Source organism: Vanessa tameamea, chromosome 5 (assembly GCF_037043105.1).
Source record: "Vanessa tameamea isolate UH-Manoa-2023 chromosome 5, ilVanTame1 primary haplotype, whole genome shotgun sequence".
In the NCBI taxonomy this organism is placed as follows: Eukaryota; Metazoa; Arthropoda; class Insecta; order Lepidoptera; family Nymphalidae; genus Vanessa; species Vanessa tameamea.
The window spans coordinates 1468934-1489355 of record NC_087313.1 but is presented as its reverse complement, the minus strand read 5'-3'; the positions used below and the strand labels follow the sequence as shown (position 1 = coordinate 1489355).

At 32.3% G+C, this 20422-nt stretch overlaps 1 protein-coding gene across 2 annotated transcripts; it reads left to right on the top strand.

Annotated features, from left to right (window-relative positions):
• The first annotated feature begins 274 nt into the window (after positions 1 to 274).
• Positions 275 to 10059, top strand: LOC113392533 (neuroligin-4, Y-linked-like). 2 transcript variants are annotated; one of them, XM_064220935.1, is made up of 10 exons: positions 275 to 972; positions 1164 to 1381; positions 1505 to 1654; positions 3727 to 3927; positions 4278 to 4770; positions 5096 to 5180; positions 6555 to 6749; positions 7674 to 7825; positions 8513 to 8631; positions 8966 to 10059. In XM_064220935.1, the coding sequence occupies exons 1-10, from the start codon at positions 359 to 361 to the stop codon at positions 9925 to 9927; spliced, it is 3189 nt and encodes a 1062-aa protein (XP_064077005.1). In that variant the 5' UTR covers positions 275 to 358; the 3' UTR covers positions 9928 to 10059. The 2 variants fall into 2 exon arrangements, with proteins under 2 accessions (XP_064077005.1, XP_026484805.2); XM_026629020.2 differs by having other exon boundaries at positions 5096 to 5186.
• The last annotated feature ends 10363 nt before the right edge of the window (positions 10060 to 20422 follow it).

Genomic DNA, 20422 nt, shown 5'->3' with positions numbered 1-20422 from the left:
GTTTTAAGAATTTATCGATCTAAGCGTTTTTAGGCTTGAAGCCCAATGTGAGGTAAAAATCAGAATTATTATGGTTAATAGAGTAGGCAAACGGAGTCACTCCTTGATTATATTTTATTATAAGTTACTCAGATTGAAAATGCTTATTACATTGAATCGTATTTTATATAAAATAAACGAAAGTAACTTAATTTATTGAAAAATACAAAAATATTTTTAAAGTTTATGTTGTACAATGAGAAATCATACAATACAAATTTAATTTCTCTTTTGTTTCAGATGCCGTACGATATGTTTGAACCGAACAACATACGGACATAGTGATAAATTCAATAAAAAAATGATAACATGACGAAATATGTTTCCAGTTGGACAGTTTCATACAGGGCAGAATAAAAACGGGGCGATGCTTCAATATGACGAACGTAAAACTGATACTGGAAAGAGCAAAATATTTGCCAACAAACTAGTGTATTTTAATCTATATTCGTTTTTATTGATATTTTTCTTATCTCTACAAAAAGCTAATTCGAATACGACAAATATGAATCAGCACGGCGATAACGTTATTAAAGTAAGTGATGAAAATAATTTTAATGTTAACAACGTACAGAACGATTCACCGAACGATGAATACGACGAAAATGATGATGTTCACAATGAAAAATATACAAATGTCAATTTTGATAAGAATCCATATTATAATAACGAAAAATTTCCACAGCACAGTGACATTTATAATCACGAAAGAAACGGTTACAGTGACTATAGTGATTATAAGAGATATTATTTAAATCCTTCTAATCCATTACCCAAATCTAGTGTTAAATTTAAAATAAGCAGTAGGATAGTCCAGACAAAATATGGAAAATTACAGGGGATTGTATTGGCTATGGATGAACACAGATACTTGAGTCCACTTGAAGTGTTTTTAGGTGTGCCCTACGCTACGCCTCCCGTGGGATCTAACAGGTAAGACAAAAAAAAAGTTATATAAAACTTAACCTATTTATTTTTATTATACTATATTCTTAACAAAAACATAATAACACTATAAGAAATTGTTAAACTCAAATAAAAAAATTTACATTTAAAAGAAAGTTTAAGATACGTAAGCTAAAATTAGATTCTTCAAAGATTTTCGTTTCTGTAATTCATTTTAGGTTTAGTCCAACAAGAACGCCTTCACCCTGGGATGGTGTGAGAGTTTCTGATCGTCCAGGTCCAGCTTGTCCTCAAAAACTCCCAGATCTTGATGACGATCGGATTCTATTAGAAAAAATGCCCAAGGGTAGACTAGATTACATAAAAAGACTGATACCTTATCTTAAGAACCAAAGCGAAGATTGTCTTTATTTAAACATATTTGCTCCCTTGCAAAGTAAGTTTTAGCTACCAATTATGTGAATAATGAATATTTACAAAAGCATTATTAATTTGTTTCATTTTCGTCAATATTAATTAATTGCAAATAATTATTTTTCATTATATATATTTGTTTAAGTGGATGAAACTAAGCTGGCCCTGCCCGTATTAGTATATATACATGGAGACAGTTACTCAATGAGCTCAGGGAATCCTTATGATGGTGCAGTACTCGCTAGCTACACGGACCTCATCGTTGTAACTTTAAATTTTAGACTTGGTGTATTAGGTAAGAATAATAAAACATCAACAGGACAGGCAGCATTGAATTTTAAGTCACATTATGCTAACCATCATAATTTTCATTCGACGGTGAAATATAAAAAGCCTAAAGAATTTTACACATTTCGCGAGTAATTCTGAGATTTCCGATAGTAACAAACAAGTTTGTAATGTGAATCTCTATTTGCGTCATAGAAGACTTAAGGGGTATCAGTTACACTAAAATCTATATAAATCAGAGACATATGTACGTTTCAATAATATTTGCTTGAATAATAAAAAAAATATATCGTGTTCGTTGGATTAAAGCCAAGACTATAACTAACAATTTGTAGCATATACCCATATACGTCTAAAGAATTAATTTGCAATAAACATATAATCAATACATTAACCACTAAACCGCAGCAGAGACATTCCAATGAGCTTTGGTGTCAGGAAGAAGCGTGACTGCAATAGTCTACCTTGCAGTGATAGAAACACTGCTCAAATAAATGGGATAGAGACGCGTGGATGATGATGATGGATTTTTAAAGAATGTTTTATCTTCAAAAATGGAAATTAATCTGAATACATCATTTTATTTTATTTTAATATGCATACCATCATAAGCGTATTTTCTCACTCAGCAAACTAAGTTGGGAGTGAACAATAAAACATCTCTAAATTGCTCTAATTAAGATAATTTTCTGGCAAACGTACAAACTCATTAGTCGTGACTTGGGACTCGTTGGAAATTATTGGCAAAAGGCAACAATCTTTAGATGAGTTATTTCTTTAAGTTGCGAACGTGTTATTCTTTTAATGAATAAATACACTTATAATTTTCTTATTTGACTCTTACAAAATATAATTAAATCTATGTTATAGTTAAAAGTAAAGTAAATATATAATGAGCAGAAGCCCGTACTCTGAGCTGATATCGCGGTCAATTCTATTATAAGATATAATTTTCTAGAAACGTTTTCATTAATAAAGATAAAAATACGTGTTGATTATTACTCATTCAAATTAATTAAATTCACCCAATCACTGGCTACATTTTAATAACAAACGAACAAACGACGAAGATAAAGATTAATCAAAAAATACAATTATTTTTTTATTCAGTCAGTATATTTTTATTCGTAATATTTCCTCTTTACGTTTAGATACGTTATAGCTTTATTGTGTGTACATTGAATAAATCCAAAACAATTTATACATAATGTACGTTTATTCCATGAATTCTTTGGAGTACTCTGGGAATGAACTGTCTGAACGAGTTATTCGAGTACATTATAAATGCAAATAGGGGTAAAATTGAAAGGCAAATGTGGATACATTGATAAGGAATACGATTCAACTAAAATGTATTTTGTCTGGCTTCCTTCCATGAAATGAGATGGTTATTGAATGTTGTACTTGCTAGTGAAATCAATGTTGCTTGTGATTTAATAAATAAATCGATGCGATTCTAAAATCGAGTTTCGCTCTATCGGTGGTTTTCAGCTCGCTTGCGACAAAAAGAAATGCATCAGCTTTTTATCTCGTTGTGTTTCAATTGAAAGGAAACGTACAAAATGAACCTCGATGTATTTTCTTTTAACTTTACCAACATAAGTATATTTTATGTCAATTTTGTACAATGTTACTTCATTATTATAAATATAAAGGTCCTCAAATGAGTTAAAAATAGGCTCAGGTGATTTTACCTTAGATGTCTTAAAGTAATATCGCCTTAGGTATTATTGTATTGTTAAACAGAATATATGAACTAATTTTATTATATTCATGTTTCTTATGACCCTTTTTGAATAAAAGCTTTTAGCTCTTAATTTACACGTGATGAGTATGAATTATTCCTGTTTTTCTATACGTAAGTAATCGATTCTGAATTATGTATTTTCTGGAAAAAAATTATCGTATTTGATATCTTAAACATACTATCTTGAATAAAGTAATATATCCATACATTGAGCTGGGGAGCTCAAACCAAATTCAAAATCAAATTTCGGTAGCGTATTGGGAAGTGAAAAATTCGATCCCTGACCTCATAACTCACGCCACCCAACTGAAACTGCTGCATAAATTTCGCAGGATTCCTAAACGCAAATCCGACTCCGCACTTGAAGGCTAGAGTGGCGAACTACGGTTTAATGGATCAAATAGCTGCATTGCATTGGGTACAACAAAATATTGCTTTGTTTGGAGGAGACCCGACAAATATAACGCTAATGGGTCACGGATCGGGAGCTGCTTGTATCAATTTCTTAATGATCTCACCAACAGTTATGCCAGGTATATGAAAATCATGGAATAATATAATCGTAACGGATTTTGCATGTTTATCTGAACGTAATAATATTATGTTTTGTTTAAATTATGATACGTCGTAACTTGATATTTTACCGAAGGAATTACTGAGTTGCAATTTACTCAAACTAATTAATCTTACAACTTACATTAAAGTAAAACATTGTGTATCAAATATAGAGAAGAGTGCTTAATCTCCTTAATTAAGCGGTGTAATTTGGTTGAATAACAGATATTTGTGCCGTCGGTTAAAATAATTTTACGTTTCTTTAGTACTAGTGAAAAGCTAAATGATATTTTGTTTCATAATAAATTATTTTTTGGATTTTTTCTAGGTCTTTTTCACAGAGCGATACTTTTATCAGGCTCAGCTCTCAGTTCCTGGGCTATAGTTGATGATCCTGTTTACTATTCATTGAAATTAGCGAAACGCATGAACTGCACAATACCTGAAGATCTCGCAAAAGACCACGAAGTTATAGTAGACTGTTTAAGAGACGCAACAATAGAAGAATTATTATCAATTGACATATCGCCTCCGAATTTCCTGACGGCGTTTGGACCATCAGTGGATGGAGTTGTAATCAAGACGGACTTTGCAAAAGACTTTTTGACTCTTCATTCGACTACCGATTTTCCTAGCTTTGGACCTTTAAATAATATGAATCAGAACAATTTTCATATGAAGAGGAGTGATAGTGGAAGACGTTTGTTCCAAAATAAATACGATTTGCTATTTGGTGTTGTGACTTGTGAATCTCTATGGAAGTTCTCCGCTCACGATATCCAAAATGGTATCGAACCAGAGAAAAGAGATCGAATGCTGAGGTTATTAATTTTACCATTATTTGTAGTTTTATTCGTTCCTTGGTATTTTTTATAAATTTTTAATTATCTTGCCGAACATTTTGGAAAGACAATTAAAGTAATATAAGCAGTGAGGAATTCAATATTCATTGAAGATTAAATTGACCTCCATAATTGTGTACGTGTCACCTAGTGGTACGGAAATCCCTGGTTCGATCGTAACCCTTTTCGCTTTGTTGATGCCACTTTTTATATTGGTATTTTAAAATAAATGTTGCGTTTTCCGAACTTATTCGAAATTTAAAAAAGAATATTTTTTTATTAACAATATACATAATTGTTTCAGAACCTATGTCAGAAATTCCTATACCTACCATTTGAGCGAAATATTTTATACGATCGTCAACGAATACACCGACTGGGAAAGAACGGTAGAGGTTTGTTTAATTATCTAGTTAGTCCAAAATAATTGCTAGACACTCGTTCGTTGAATGAAATTTCGTAATTAGAGTAAAGCTTTTGTTGTATTTTAAAGAATGAATTTTCTTGTTTCTAGAGATTGGTTTAAAGACATTGTTGAAATCTTTGACTTTAAAAGACATAATGAAGATGAAACTGTTTCTCTAATATTTCATTTTCTTAAGATATTTAACGATGGAACTCTCTATAGAGCTACTTTATTATATAGACATAAACAGGACACTCATTAAGCTTGTCAACTTTCATTTTAAAATTATGAATTAAAATAATTTTCTGTTATTTTATATATTTGGATTGCTGTTTGTTTTACTTAATATTTCAAATTATATTCGGTATATCATCTGAGTTATCAATTTATCTTTTTCTCTCATATTTACTCGATACATTTTCGAGTGAGAAAATATATCGAGAAAAGCAATTTTTTTCATCAGACGCGATACAAAATCGTTTCCATTTGTTATCACTCGTAAGTTTATATTGGAGCAGTTCTTTATCAAAGCGTCAGGTGCTGAATTACAGTTATTTATTGTAGCTATCAACATCTATCTGCCTTCCTATTCGGACGTGGAGTAACTCGATGGATATATTTTACTCGGATAGATTTAGAAGATGCAATTTAGTTTGATATTCCTGGAGTCATTGGTACTCAATAATAACCCCTCATATTATTTTGTCAGGTCATGTAATTTCATTTAACTCTTTGACTAAGTTGGTACTAGATTTTACTATATAGTAAATCACCATGTGTAGTGTTTCCTATGAAAATGAAAGGCTGTAGAAATATAAAGGCCTTATATTCAATATTCGTCTGTGACACTTGATACAGTTTACCGCTCGCTTGCTTTCGAAAAAAAAATCGATACTTTGCCCGGCGAACTTGACTCTTTTATCACGCGGTGACGTGTTTCAACAACAACTTTATTTACGAGTGATTGGTGTGAATTCATAAAAAACAATTACTGTTTTATATAACCAATATGAAATATTCGAAATTAATTACTTATCTCGAATATTTCTATAAAAGTAACTGTAAGGGAGACAATATAGAAGCAGGTTACCAAAAACCTTTAGAAACTTTACTTATAAGTTTCTTTTTAACCGACTTTCAAAAAGGAAATGATGATTTATTAATAATATATGAAATTACATTTGTACAATATCGTTTTTCTTTATTAATAAATTCGCTCGTCTACTTTAAAAATTTGATAATGCCTTTCTTGGTCTATTAAATGATTATGTAACCTCAAAAAAAGAATATTAATAGCAATCGAAGTGCAAAGTCGAATGCCAACACAATTGTTACCATTAAAACAATTCAATTCCAGAATCCAATAAACACCAGAGACGCAACCATATCTGCCTTATCTGATGCTCAATACATAGCGCCTTTGATACAAAGCGGTGATCTGCTGAGTGGAGGACCAAAGATTACGCTAACTGATGAAGATTCGCCTGGAAGACCGACGAAAACTTTCTTTTATGTTTTTGACTATCAGACAAGGGACGGGTATTATCCGCAGGTAGGTTTTGGAAAGGTACAATAAACAAAGCTCTGTTTTATATTTTCCTGATATAGTACCTAAATCTAAATTTAAATTGATGTTGGAGCTTAAAGTAAATAATTAGGTAAATAATATTAAATAATTAATATATTTTGACACGGTTTATCAGATCACTGAAACTTAGTAAATATATGTTTGTTTTAGTGAAGAAGGAGAAGGTTTTATACCATTCACTCCGGAATAGATATTCTATGCGTACACTCAATATCGGTACTGCAGTTGTTGTTAACATTTAGATAAATCATTTGAGAAATCGGGTAATACTCATATATAAAAAAAGTATTGGAACTCATTTAAATATAGACAGAGTTCTTAATATGAAATTTTAAATCACTATTGATAAGTATAAATAAACCGGCTTTCCCATGTGACTTACGACGTGTGCAAAATGTGAACGTTAAAATGTAACAAAATAAAATTATTCATACAGTTAGCCGTATATTTGCGTATAGGGATTCGTTCGATGTAATGAGATAATTTTGTTCTGTAAACTGGCTTTTAATATTCCACCGTCGGGTGAACGCCTGTTGTTAAATTTTGTAATTGCCTCTAAAGTTTTATGATTACAGTGAATTTTTATAATCACGTTTTAACACGATCAAGATAATATTATTTATTTGTGTTTTGTGTACGCTTATTTTCGTGCAAATGATTTTAAATTTCTCTTCCCCCACAAAACGCGGTAATGAAATATTACTGCGTTAGCGTGACTCGTTTATTTGCCTTGCTAAATAACAGCCACCCTCTAATCTAATCTTAGTACGCATTTTAATTTTAAAGTGCTAGTTTCCAAATAAATTCAATAGCCAAACAGTAATAATTCAATATTAAATTTTGCATGGACTATATAATATATATTCAAATGTGAATTGTTTCTTGCAGAGAATGGGTGCTGTTCACGGCGAGGAACTCCCATATATCTTCGGAGCTCCATTAGCCGAAGGTTTCGGACATTTCCCAGAAAACTACACTAAGTTCGAGACAGCACTGTCTGAGTCTATAATGCTCTTCGTGGCCAACTTTGCGAAAACCGGGTAAACAATCTTTATCTAACCAGTATTTACTTTTATCGTTCAAACTTTTCCTTTGAATAGTGGACATTTTTGCGGCATTTTAACTCTCGTTTTATTTGCCGAGCGATGTTCGATTTTTATTTTCATAACAAAGTTGATATATTTTTATCTAATACTAACGTTGAAAATATTTGTATTTAGTCTGAAGATTATCTTAAGAGAAATAACAACATTAATAACGATCCAGGCTATAATTTATGAATTAAAATAAAACTAAAATAATGTATAAAAAATACAAATTTTAACTAGTAAAATTTTAGTCTTCGGTTTTTCGGTAGAAATAAAACGACAGTGCAATTGCCTACATGATTGTATGTATTTTTGTATTTACATGTATATACTTGAATATCTGAAGCAATAATTATTTGATCGACTCCGAGATAATGCTTCAGACGAGACGCGTGAAGACCTAATTATGTTCTCATTAAATATAATTCAGCATTAATATTGAATTCAGTCGCTACGTTTTAGTACAAAAGAAGTAAATACATTTTACCAATTGGAGTCTTACATGATTATACCGAGAAGAATAAAACCAAAACAGAAAAAAAAAATGTGTCAGGTTTAATTACAAACAATATAACTGAATTTTTTTTTTCAATGCAAATAATTCTCGAACGATGTAATTTAATCGTAAATTTACTACAGAAATCCGAATGACAACGCTCGTCAAGAAGCCTTTCTGCCAGCGTCAAGGGAAAGAAATAAGTTTCGCGGCATAAATTGGGAAGAATATGACTCGACACACCAGAAGTACCTCGAAATAGGTCAGTACACTTCAAAGGATGAAAAAAGAAACACGATTCTCGAAGCATTATTTTTTTTTCATGTCACGCCTTATCATAGCAGTGATAACTATTCACACTATTCCGTAAAATTATAATTACAATAAAGTTAAAAATTTTCTTCATATGTAAATTAGATTTTAGTCAGAATACCTAACTTTTCTCGGCAGCATGGTGTACTAATTTCTATGCAAAATTATTTCAGTCCAAAGCCACGTTGCTATTAAAATGTAAATTTATTTTAAGCCGTCGAATGTTGTATATGAAAAATATTTGCGCTCACTCTATATAACATGATAAATTTCTTTGTCGGCAGGTATCAAACCACGTATGAAGAATCACTATCGCGCTCATCAGCTGTCAGTTTGGCTCCGACTCGTTCCTGAACTTCATAGAACGGGTATGGAAGATGTCGCGGCACGCCACAATTTATTCAGGAACCATAACGAGCAAGATCTGTATGAAGGCATCGTTAGACCTGATCCTTTGGCACGGAATGCCGATAATGATCAGATAAGGCGCAATGGTTCGGCTTATTCCGATACAGCGTTAACCACGGTCGATACGATATTAGCTACGTGCGTGACTATGATGCCAAGCGGGAGAGATTTGCAGAGTTTCAACGCCACGGATAATACTTTAGCCAATTTAGAAGCCGCAGGCTATGCGGCGTATTCGACCGCTCTAAGCGTAACGATAGCTATAGGTTGCTCTTTGCTTATATTGAACGTTTTGATATTCGCCGGTGTTTATTACCAAAGAGATAAATCAAGGTCCCGCGGGAAGCAGCAACGTTTCAATGAAAAACACTTTGAAACGATATCTGGAAAGCACTCCCATTATCATATCGACCCTAACCTCGCCCCTAGTTTGGTAGTGGACATCGAGCGGCAAAATAGAAAGAAAATAATGGCGGATCCAAGTTTAGGGAATCTGAACTTTAAGGGGCCTTTGGATGGTCCAAAATCGCCAAGCCCGACTCTCAGCATAGATAATATGATGTTGCCAAGTAAATTGGGCAGTCGTAATAGTAGTTTCAGATTGCCAAATGTTAGCTATCCCCAAGTGGGAGGGTATGCTACATTGCCAAAAAAATTGAATCAATTTAGTAATTCACCACCTTTGCAAGATTTAAGGCATAAATATCCACCGAATGGTTCCGCTGACTCGCCTGGCAGAGAGGAATCTTCGAGAGTCCACCATGCAACATTGAGACGGGGCAAATCTCTTCATCCATCAAACCTTCCACAAACTGCTATCGATGAAATGAGAGTGTGACAGTTGAATTAAGACTTTTAAGTGATTTGTGAAGTGTAAATAATTGTACGAAAATGACGTTTTTTTAGGGAAGGGCGTTATGGATTCTTTCAGTCGCTGTATTGATGATTAATGATTAAAGAATCGAATATATTTTTTGTTTTATTACTATCTCAATACCTACATTTCTGCTTTTATTAAAAACAATAAAACTATATAGGAGGAACTTTTTCATAGATATAAAATATAATTTATTTACGAATTCAAGGTTAGGGAATACTTTTAAAAGAATATTACAGATAACCTTAATATATATATTAAAGTTGTTTAGTATATGACGATCCTTTATATGTTTCTAAACCTTGCGATGAAACTTTGATTTGTTTTCTGTACACCCGTTAAGGTAAAACTAACTAAATTTGTTTTGTAAGTTGTCCTTCCATATAAACTTTGTAGACCCTTATTTTACTCGAGCTGAGATAAGGAAGAAATTTGTAATTATAATTACATTTTAAAATATCATATCATGGCTACAATATATTTCTGATGTACAAACCATAGTTGGTAATACAGATACTACAGGAACAGGGCTTAAACGAACATTTTGCTTGAAATGCTTGCGGTCGACGATAAACAAGGCTATAAAGACCTTTTGTTTGGTTCCCGGCATACATAATAAGAAAAAGTGATGTCAATATAAACTATCGAGGTAAGCACTAGTTTATCGAATCGATAGACGTCGTAAACTGCGGTTGACGTCAGTTTTTATGATCGCGATAAAAGTATTTATGGTAGTCGTACTCGTACCACCTTAACCTAAACATTGTACAGGCTGTATAAAGTGTTCCTTCAGACATATCTTATTACTCGTTTTCATACCGATATATACATACTTATTATTATATTTTTATTTTTTTTGTTGTTTGCCCAAATAATAATTTATACAGGTATATAAATAAGGCTATATTTTGATAATTGGAAAATTTGTTACATTCCTACGCATAGTTTTGGTAGATGACGTCATCTATAAATATCATCGTATAACGAAGCATTCAAACAAATAGTTTATACACTATCGGAATATCCCGTTGGAAAAAAAATAAACAAAGTAAACAAGGGACTGTTGCTCACATCTACTTGTGACAAATAACTATTTTAATTTTCATAACGAACATTTAGTTATCGATAAACAGCTCTTATTCATGCATCACTATACACACTCAATGTTGTCATCTTCATAGAAGTCTCGAGTTTATCTCAGTCGTGACGTGAGGGATTCTAAGCTGGGAGGATTGTTACAATATGATATTGTTTGTATTACAGTTGAATTATATGGGGTTCTGGAATGTCGTGTCAAACATTAATATAGCAGGGCTTACGTAAATATAGGGTCTAATTACGAGTTATGTGACATTACGATACATTACATATTCACATGTCCCAGAGTTATTAATGTTTTACTATGAAATTAGTAATTACTTTATGCAGACGCCGGATTAAGGGTAAAACATCCGGGGCTACCGGCCCGATCCTTCCAAAGGAGGGATTTAACAATAGAAATTTCTAAAACAAAAAAAATCCCGACTCCAGCGAGCAAGAACATATTATGTAGCATACATTAAAAAATATATATACGAAATATTAGTAATGATATGAAAGTTATATAAGGAGATCAAAAAATTATTGTCTTTTTTAATTGAATTGTTAAAAGCGTTTGGAAAATAATTAGGGGCGTTGATGCTCCAAAGCCATAAGACCTCTAAAACTAGCCCTGACATTATGAATTTAACATAGTAGAAATGGATGTGTATTTATAGTTGCCTAATAGCACTAAATTTCGAGTTCAATCAATACTTTTAAAATAACCGGTTATAGGTCGTTTGACTTTATTATATATCAATGAAAATAAACCTTTTAGACGATTGATCTGTTATAATTAGAGAATTGAAATTGATTAAAATAGATGGGAGATATTTGTATAAGCTCTACCACCCAGACGGTAGTCATTATACATTCTACCAAATAGCAATACTTAGTATCATTGTGATAGAGTTTGAAGTTTCAGTGAGACAATCTAACCACAGACACGAGGGGCTTAAATTAGTTTCCAATATTGGTGACGCATTGGTGATATGAGGAATGATTACTATTTCTTACAGTACAGTATAGTAGGGGTGAACACCATCACTTTTACCATTTGGAAGTACGCAATAAAAAAAAAAAATTCGATATGAACTTAATAATATTTTTTTTATTTAACAATAAATGAAATTAATAAAACTGTTACTGTCCCAACCCTAGCCAAAGGCTAACCCCCATTGGCTGGCTTGAATCTCGCTGGCCCAATGCGGTCAATACACGAGTGTGAAGATTTATTTTTACATACATCAGACTAAAAAGTTTTTCTTCACTGCAGATCACGACATGAAATATCACACATAAAACAAATGAAAATTCACTGGTTCTTACCCGGGTTCGAAGGAGCATCTTCATTCACTTCATCTCTTTAACCAGTTTCATATCTAGGCATTATTTTATCCATGAATATATTCTATGTTTATGAACTCAACCTTTAGATAAAAAATCCTTGCTGTACATATTTATGAAAATATATTTCTATGCCGTTTTTTTTTCATTATAAGGACATTGCCAACGCATAGTATTCATTCTCCATTAAAGTCTACTTGAAGGCTTAAGCTTGCCTCAGAACCGTAACGGCCGGGAATCTTGTTGAAAATTAAAAGAGCCCATGAACTGAATAAAGTATTGTTACCCGTATACTCGCTTTCAAGAAACTCTTGTTGTTAGAAATGTATTTTATACCAATCTAGCTCTTGTGAAAAAATCAATAAAGGTCACATTTCACTGAATAGAATCTACAAGTTAATATATGCAATGTAGCTAGCTCGCTTTTGCTCTCAAAAGCTATTTTCCAACATCACTTTATTTATACAAGGAAATGTAGCTCTTAAATGAATAGATGTAATAGTCATTTTACTACGACTCCGATTTGATATTCCTTTATAAGTCTCTGAAGAAAGTTCTCTATAGTGTTTATTTAGAATCTTATATGAAACTTAAGTTCAATACAGTTGCTATAAATGCTAAAAAGAAATTGCTATCTCCGCTTTACGTTATAAGTCATATTTCTTCTGTCTTTGTTTTTACTGGAAATTATTAAATTAAATAACGAGATCATGATTATTATATATTGAAATTATATTTTATGTTAAAACATTCGTAGTTAAAATACGAGACGAACTAATGAAAATTCGAACACTGATTTTATTGATGTTTCGTTCGTGTGACATTTTTAGGACATCCTATATATTTTATTATATGTATGTATGTATCAATATAAGTATTTTTTTTCGATGCTTCTTGTAATTTGGTTAATGTTTGAAGAGTCAAACATTAAATACAATCCATATTAATAATTTCGCACAGGCTCGACCCAATCGATAATTATTTTTAAGTCGATAAATTATATCCGCGAAAATGCGAATTTTGATATTAATATCGAGATATTTCGATATTAAATCCATGAAAAGAATGACAACAGTACTTTAGTAACAGGCGGCCATGTTTGACGTTTACGGGTGCGTTCAGAAATTGTGTTCCAAATAATAATTTCGTGTAGGAGTTCGGTATTTAAAATATTTAGATTTGTTTAGTTTTATTTATTTTACCCGAACGAAGCCGGGTTTTCATCCTAGTACAAATTAATACTGTCCAAAAAGCTGTTACGTAAATAAATAGAGGCGTATTTAATTTTCTCTTACATGACCTTGTTTTCCATATAAATTTACGAGTAACTTTTATACGGACGAACATTGTTCGAGTATTATAATTGATTTTTAATTAGAGAGAGTGTATTGTTGATTAGTTTTACTTGTTAGTGTAGTGGCTACATTATGCCACTGCGAGTACTAAGTTCTCGTGTTCGATCACAGGCTGTAACTTAATTTATACGAAAATTGGAATCAAGGTTGTTAAGAATCTCTCTTCTCTCACTTAGGATTTAACTACTACAGAGCATATTAAAGTGCGCATATGTAGTCTCTCTTTCTTCACTTACATAATCCGATAGGAGGGTTAAAATCCAACACGAGCGGATATAATTCAAGCGCAGGTCCAAGGCACGAGAGTAAACACTTCCAAATTCTAGCCTACTAGCTGCTACTGAGAAATTTTCAACAGAAACACCCAAAAACTTAGGCCTGACTTGGAGTTTGCAGCACGGACCTCGGAATCTGCGACCGCTAAAGCAAGCAACCAGAATTTACAAAGTAGGTAGGTTACCACCTAACACTAGTTGGCATGAAGGTTAAGCAGAGATGTGTGTCCTGCACAAGATATTTCTCTGGTCGCGTCTGTTTATATTTTATTCCTAAGATGAGTGTGGAATAACGAAAGCATCTGCTTAGTAGAACTGAATATATAGCTAGATATCACGGATTTGGAATTGAGATTTTACGAACCCGCAATAAATTAGTTCCTTTTTATGAAAATCGAGATCGTCAAATGGTTTTAACGCGATGGTTGCGAGTTTCAAAAAAAGCCAACGTTAATAAAGTACATTTTGATTTGCTTTAATTCGATAGCATCTCGTACACAATCTGACAGATCTTTTTACGATCTTAACTATAATGGACAACAATATTATACATATATTTATTATAACATATATATAAAACACTGTTATAACTAACTCGAAGAAAAGAAACATCACTTGTCTTGAATCTTTATTTCATGTTTAACCCGATGCGGTAGAGGCGAGTAAATAGACACTATAATTGTGATTGTAACAGACCAGAGAAAACATTGTGTATTTACAACTTCTTTAGGTGCAGCAGCAACACTTGTTTAAACTAAACACTTTGTCTAGATACTCTGAGCAACTAGAATTAATTAAAGTTTCATTGTTTTTAAAAAAAAGTAAAGTAATAATAGCGTGTAAATATCCCTTTGCTAGGTTTAGGTTAGGTTAGGTTAAGTTAAAAACAAAACAAGCACATAGAAATTCAGTGGTTACCTGACCGAAACTGCTATCATCTGTTAAGATGCACGCGTTCCGTGCAGCCATCTCGGCTTTCTGTAATAAGGATCAAGTATAATATCTATATCTCAGCGTCGAAAATCTTTTTTGTATAATATTATAAGGAGGACGAATCCATAAATATTTAAGTATATATTCATATTAATAATAATAATGTGTCGTAGTATCAAATTAAGTCACGTGTTTTGTAACAGTTTGCGGGATTTTTAAGCTCATTGTATGTATATTAAACATCACGTAACTATATTGTTAACTTCGTTAATATATATTTTATCACAAAGCAATTTTGCAGCTTATGTATATGAAAATAAAGATGTAAATTGCGTAATAAAATGCGATTTTTATAAACGCAACATTGATTGTGTGTATGTAATGTTGGTCGATAAAATAGTCACTTGTCGTATATGAACCCATTTACCAACGAAGGCGCACTCTACCAGTAATCATTATTATTGGTGTGCATTAGTATGCGTGAATGAGGTACGTGCTTAGAAGATGTCTTGATGTGTGTGAGACCACGACAGAGTAAAGATAGCTATAAACTAAAAGTAAAAATACTTTCTTAAAAACTAACTTTTTTTAAATGCGCTTAAAAATAAACCTTACACTAAACTTTTACTGTTAACTTGTAGCGTCATTTCATATTTGCCACATTTGATACAATTTATGTTTGATAATTTTAATAAATGGAATTATTCACATCATATTGCTTAATGTACTTGTTTATCTAGAAGTAAATCTCGCGACATTTACAGATACATATCTAGCTATTTACACTGAACTGACAGTTTTTGCCCGTATGACGTAACACAATGGCGGCTGGTTTTTTTTTTTCTTTTTTTATCTGGATTTGTGTATTGCTGTTGGCCCTACTGGCCTTTACAGCGTCACCGAACGTTGGGGCGAGTGCTAAGACTCTGCCTTAAGGTGAACCCTTTTGGGCTCGAGAGTGACGTTCGTCCTGAGGGTGTCTCCTATGAGATCGCACCTCGGCTCAGAACGTAGTCGGTGGGGTGTGAATTTAAGCACTGAAAGAATTTACTGACGTCTCCTCCGTGACGTCGCTAATCTGGGGGCGGCTCGTGTTTTAGGTCACGTTATATACAGATTAAAAATTACGACTTTTAATTTTAATAAAATAAAAAAATAATATACTTTTATGATTTAAAATATTTAAGTATATTTCTCAATAAATTTTATTAGATTTCATTATTTATATTTCACTACCGAAAGTACCCTATTGGTCCGCCATCTTGGATTTAGAATGACGTCATATTATCATGCAGTGTCAACCAAACTGAACATGTACACAAAATTTCAGCTCAATCGGTTGAAGGTATCTGCTTCTAAATTGAGTTGCAAGATTTCAACCGTACATACTTACATTGAAAGTCAAATAAAAGCTTGTAAAAAAATACAAATTAGACTATATTTGTTAAGTTTATTTCATTAAAATGCCGACAACTTAACGTAAAGGAGCGCGCCTTCGTGATTGAATACATCTATGTCGATTCGATAAAACAAATATACTCGTATTGTGTGACTATAACATCACACGACAGAGTCGATCAGAATCTAATACAGGCGAACCGACTATTGTGTTCATATATAAAGATTTCTTCTTTACTTTCCTCATAACTAATGTATATTGTATATTGATTCTTCTGTTTATATGTATGTTACTGTGAAATGTTGAAATAAGGTAAATCTTAAGATTTTCCAGTAAAACCTAAGATTTACCGACATGTGTTGGTAAATGTAAGTATTTATTATAAAGGGACGAATTTTTCGGACTTTTATAACCTAACCTAAAATAACATGTAAATCCTAAGATTTACCAAGTGAATGATGGTAAAAGTTCGAACCCCAAAGATTTATGGATATTTACCATTCATAATCGGTAAATCTTAGGTTTTACTGGAAAATCGTAAGATTTACCGTAGTTCGAGCTTTTACAGTAACAAATATATGTTTCTGTATGTAGGAGAAAATGATATACTTTTTAAATATATATTTTATATTTCTACATTGAACTTACCTATATGTCATTGCTTTTACAACTTCAAACTTAGTACAGCTATTGACCTTATTACCTAGGGTGTATCTAAAATGTGTACACTAACTTCAGATGTGCTCCTTTTGACTGGCGAGTTAGCCAGTGTAACTACAGGCACAAGAATCATCTAAGGTTGGTGGCATTTTAATAATATAAGGATTGTTAAAGTTGTTGTTGTTAAAGCCCTTGGTGGTAGGGCTTTGTGCAAACCCGTCTGGGTAGGTACCACCCAGTCATTAAAAATTATACCGCTAAACAGTACTCAGTATTGTTGTGTTCCGGTTTGAAGGGTGAGTGAGCTAAGTAAGATTGGCGCCATTGGCGTTGTAATGGTTAATATTTCTTACAGCGTCATTGTCTATGGGCCAGTGGTGACCACTTAACATCAGGTGGCCCATATGCTCGCCAACCTATACCATAAAAAAAAATCTTACAGTATCAATGTTTAGGAGCTACAGTGACTACTTATCCGGTTTGCTAGTCTCCCTGCCTACATGACATAAAAAAATAACCTGAATGTACGGTAGCTTGTCAAGTTACACGTGCATGTTTCCTCAAAATGCTTTTATTTTCCTCTGGTTTAAAATATATTAATTCGATTTCAATCAAGACTAAACCGGTTCACTTATAATAATTTTAATTTGATTTCATAAATAACGAACTTTGAACAATTTGTGTGTACCGGTTTAAGTAATAACCAGCAACCCGCCCCTTGTTCGCACGGTTAGAATGTATTAATAAAGGAATACCTACCTACTTTATAACATATGTATATTTGCTACCTTAGAACATATGCTATCGTGAACTTTGGTGTAGAACTTTTAGAGAACAACAATTTTCTAGTAAATATTTTGATGTATCACCTAAGGTTTAGCCAGAGTTAGCTTTGTAAGCGTACGAAAATAGTACGGATTTTGGATAAAATCCCACCACAATTAAGTCGTTTTGTCCATAATAGATACGGAATTGGCTTTATAACATTTATGCTTACGAAAGATACATTAACAGCCTCGTGCTTAAATCAAAATATTGAAAAGTAATTTAACTTGATCTTAATCTTGTATGCTACTTCTTGGATATATTAATTACTCTTGAAATCTCTACAACGGCCATTCTAAAGGAAGAGAGGTAACATATGATTGTGCACAATATGTAATAATATGTTAAAATCCGAGCAGACGGATAATTGATCCGACACGACTAGAAAAAGATTTTCTAGATAGAAAAACCCAATAACGTTTTTATGGAATCGTCTCGTTTTAGGGATATATTATTAGTATTGGACTATTCCCTGGAACAAAAAGATGAAATTCATATCACCGGCTTTAAATGATAGAAAATCCTTTTGAAAATCCTATTACTAGGACATTAAAAGAACTCATGCTACCTAAATTCAAAGTGGCGAACTTATTCCGTATTTAAGTGTGTGGTCAAAGTATTCAAATATTATTATATATTTAGTACATCACGTCTGTACATTATCGATGTTTCAGTCGGTTAATAAATACGCCGTCCCGATCTCTATATAATATTATACTATTAATTTTCACTAATAGTATTTATAATTTGACATGTTACGGAAAGATTACGATTCTCGTAATCATGGCGCGGATGTTTTAATCATTGTAATCTAATTCCAATCTTACGTAAGTCGTTATGAACTTAAGAAGTTACTGCTTTTGCTGATAAACAATTAACGCACGGTGAATTAAATAAATACAAAATTAATTATTTAGGTTGTTAAATTTATAAATGTAAACAAAATTAATCTTTACTGATTATCATGGGAAAATAGTCGGCAGATATTCCGCCGACAAACAGTAATACTTGTTATTGTTGTGTTTCAGTTTGAAAGGTGACTGACCGAGTGTGACTACAGGCATAAGGGACATAACATCTTAGTTCCCAAGGTTGGTGACGGATTGGCGAAGTAAATAATGGTTAATATTTCTGACAGTGCCAATGTCTATGGGCGGTTGTGACCAATCATCATCAACTACTTATTACAAAATGTAGCTCACGTAGACGATCACCACCGCACATCACCATCGGAATATTAAACCATGCGAACTAAGTTACTGTGATCCTTGTAACTTTAATTACTCTGGACGCATCCTTTAATCCAAAACACCGCACATAGAAACTTATTGTTGCTATTAATTATATTTACCAAACTAATTTATGAGTTAGTGTTACGTAACAGAGTAATAACAATGTATTCGTTAAGGGTACATCAATATCAATATATTTAACACATTAACCACAAACACACGCACACATCCACACAAACTAATGAGACTGAACAATTATATAATATATTGTAAAATTAAAAATAGTTAAGGCTTTAATTTTATAGAAATAAAATTAAAAATCGTTACTATAGAAATCATAGCCGCGTCGGTAAAAAAATAAGCAGCCATTGTGTCACGAGTGGAGGCAATAAGAAGAAGTGTATATGTATATGTATATACTAATTATTATAATTTAATTACCTATCTATACATATAATAAAATTGGCGTATCTGTTTGTAATATTAAAATAACCCATTTTTACTAAATGCATATGTATGTATACACGGTACATATACCAAAATATATTTTTTTACAATTTTTGTCTGTCTGTCTTGATGTCTGTCGGTTCCGTCTAATCTCTGGAACGGCTAAACCGATTTCGACGGGACTTTCACTGGCAGATAGCGGATGTAGTAAGGAGTAACTTAGGCTACTTTTATTTTAGAATTATATATAGAATAAAAATAAAATCACGCTAAAATATCCAAATAACTTAAATTCAAACAACGCGCACGAAGTCGCGGGCACAGCTAGTTTAAAATAATATGCATTGGCTACTTAAGAGATAATATAGTTATTTTATTTACATCGTACACTTAGAAGAATCACCCCAAAACATATTAGTTTCGGAGTTCAGACTAAAATAAAATTAGACAAATTTTCTCTTTACAGTAAACAAAAACATATTTTTTTTATTAGTTATCGCAGATTAGTCGGTAAACGTTTACAAAGACCACTCCGTTATTAGATTTTTATTCATAAATGATAATTTAAATAAAGTAATATATTTCTAATTTAGACTACAAGTGACCTAGCCGCTGGGGCAATAGTATTTCTGAAGAGAGTTTTGGCAATTTAGAATCCCAACCCGGCGGAGCTAAACCAATTATAATGGTAGCCAATAAATTTATGAATTAGTGCTGTATCCTAACATCGCTAACAATTTAATTATTTATTAATTTTCACTAGTGATAGGTGAGTATTCATTTGTTTAACTCGTGTTTATAATTCATTTGTTGATAGGCGTTAGGATATTGTCTATCTGATTAAATCCATACTAATTTTATAAAGAGGTATTTGTTTGTTTGTTATGTATATAATAGCCGGTA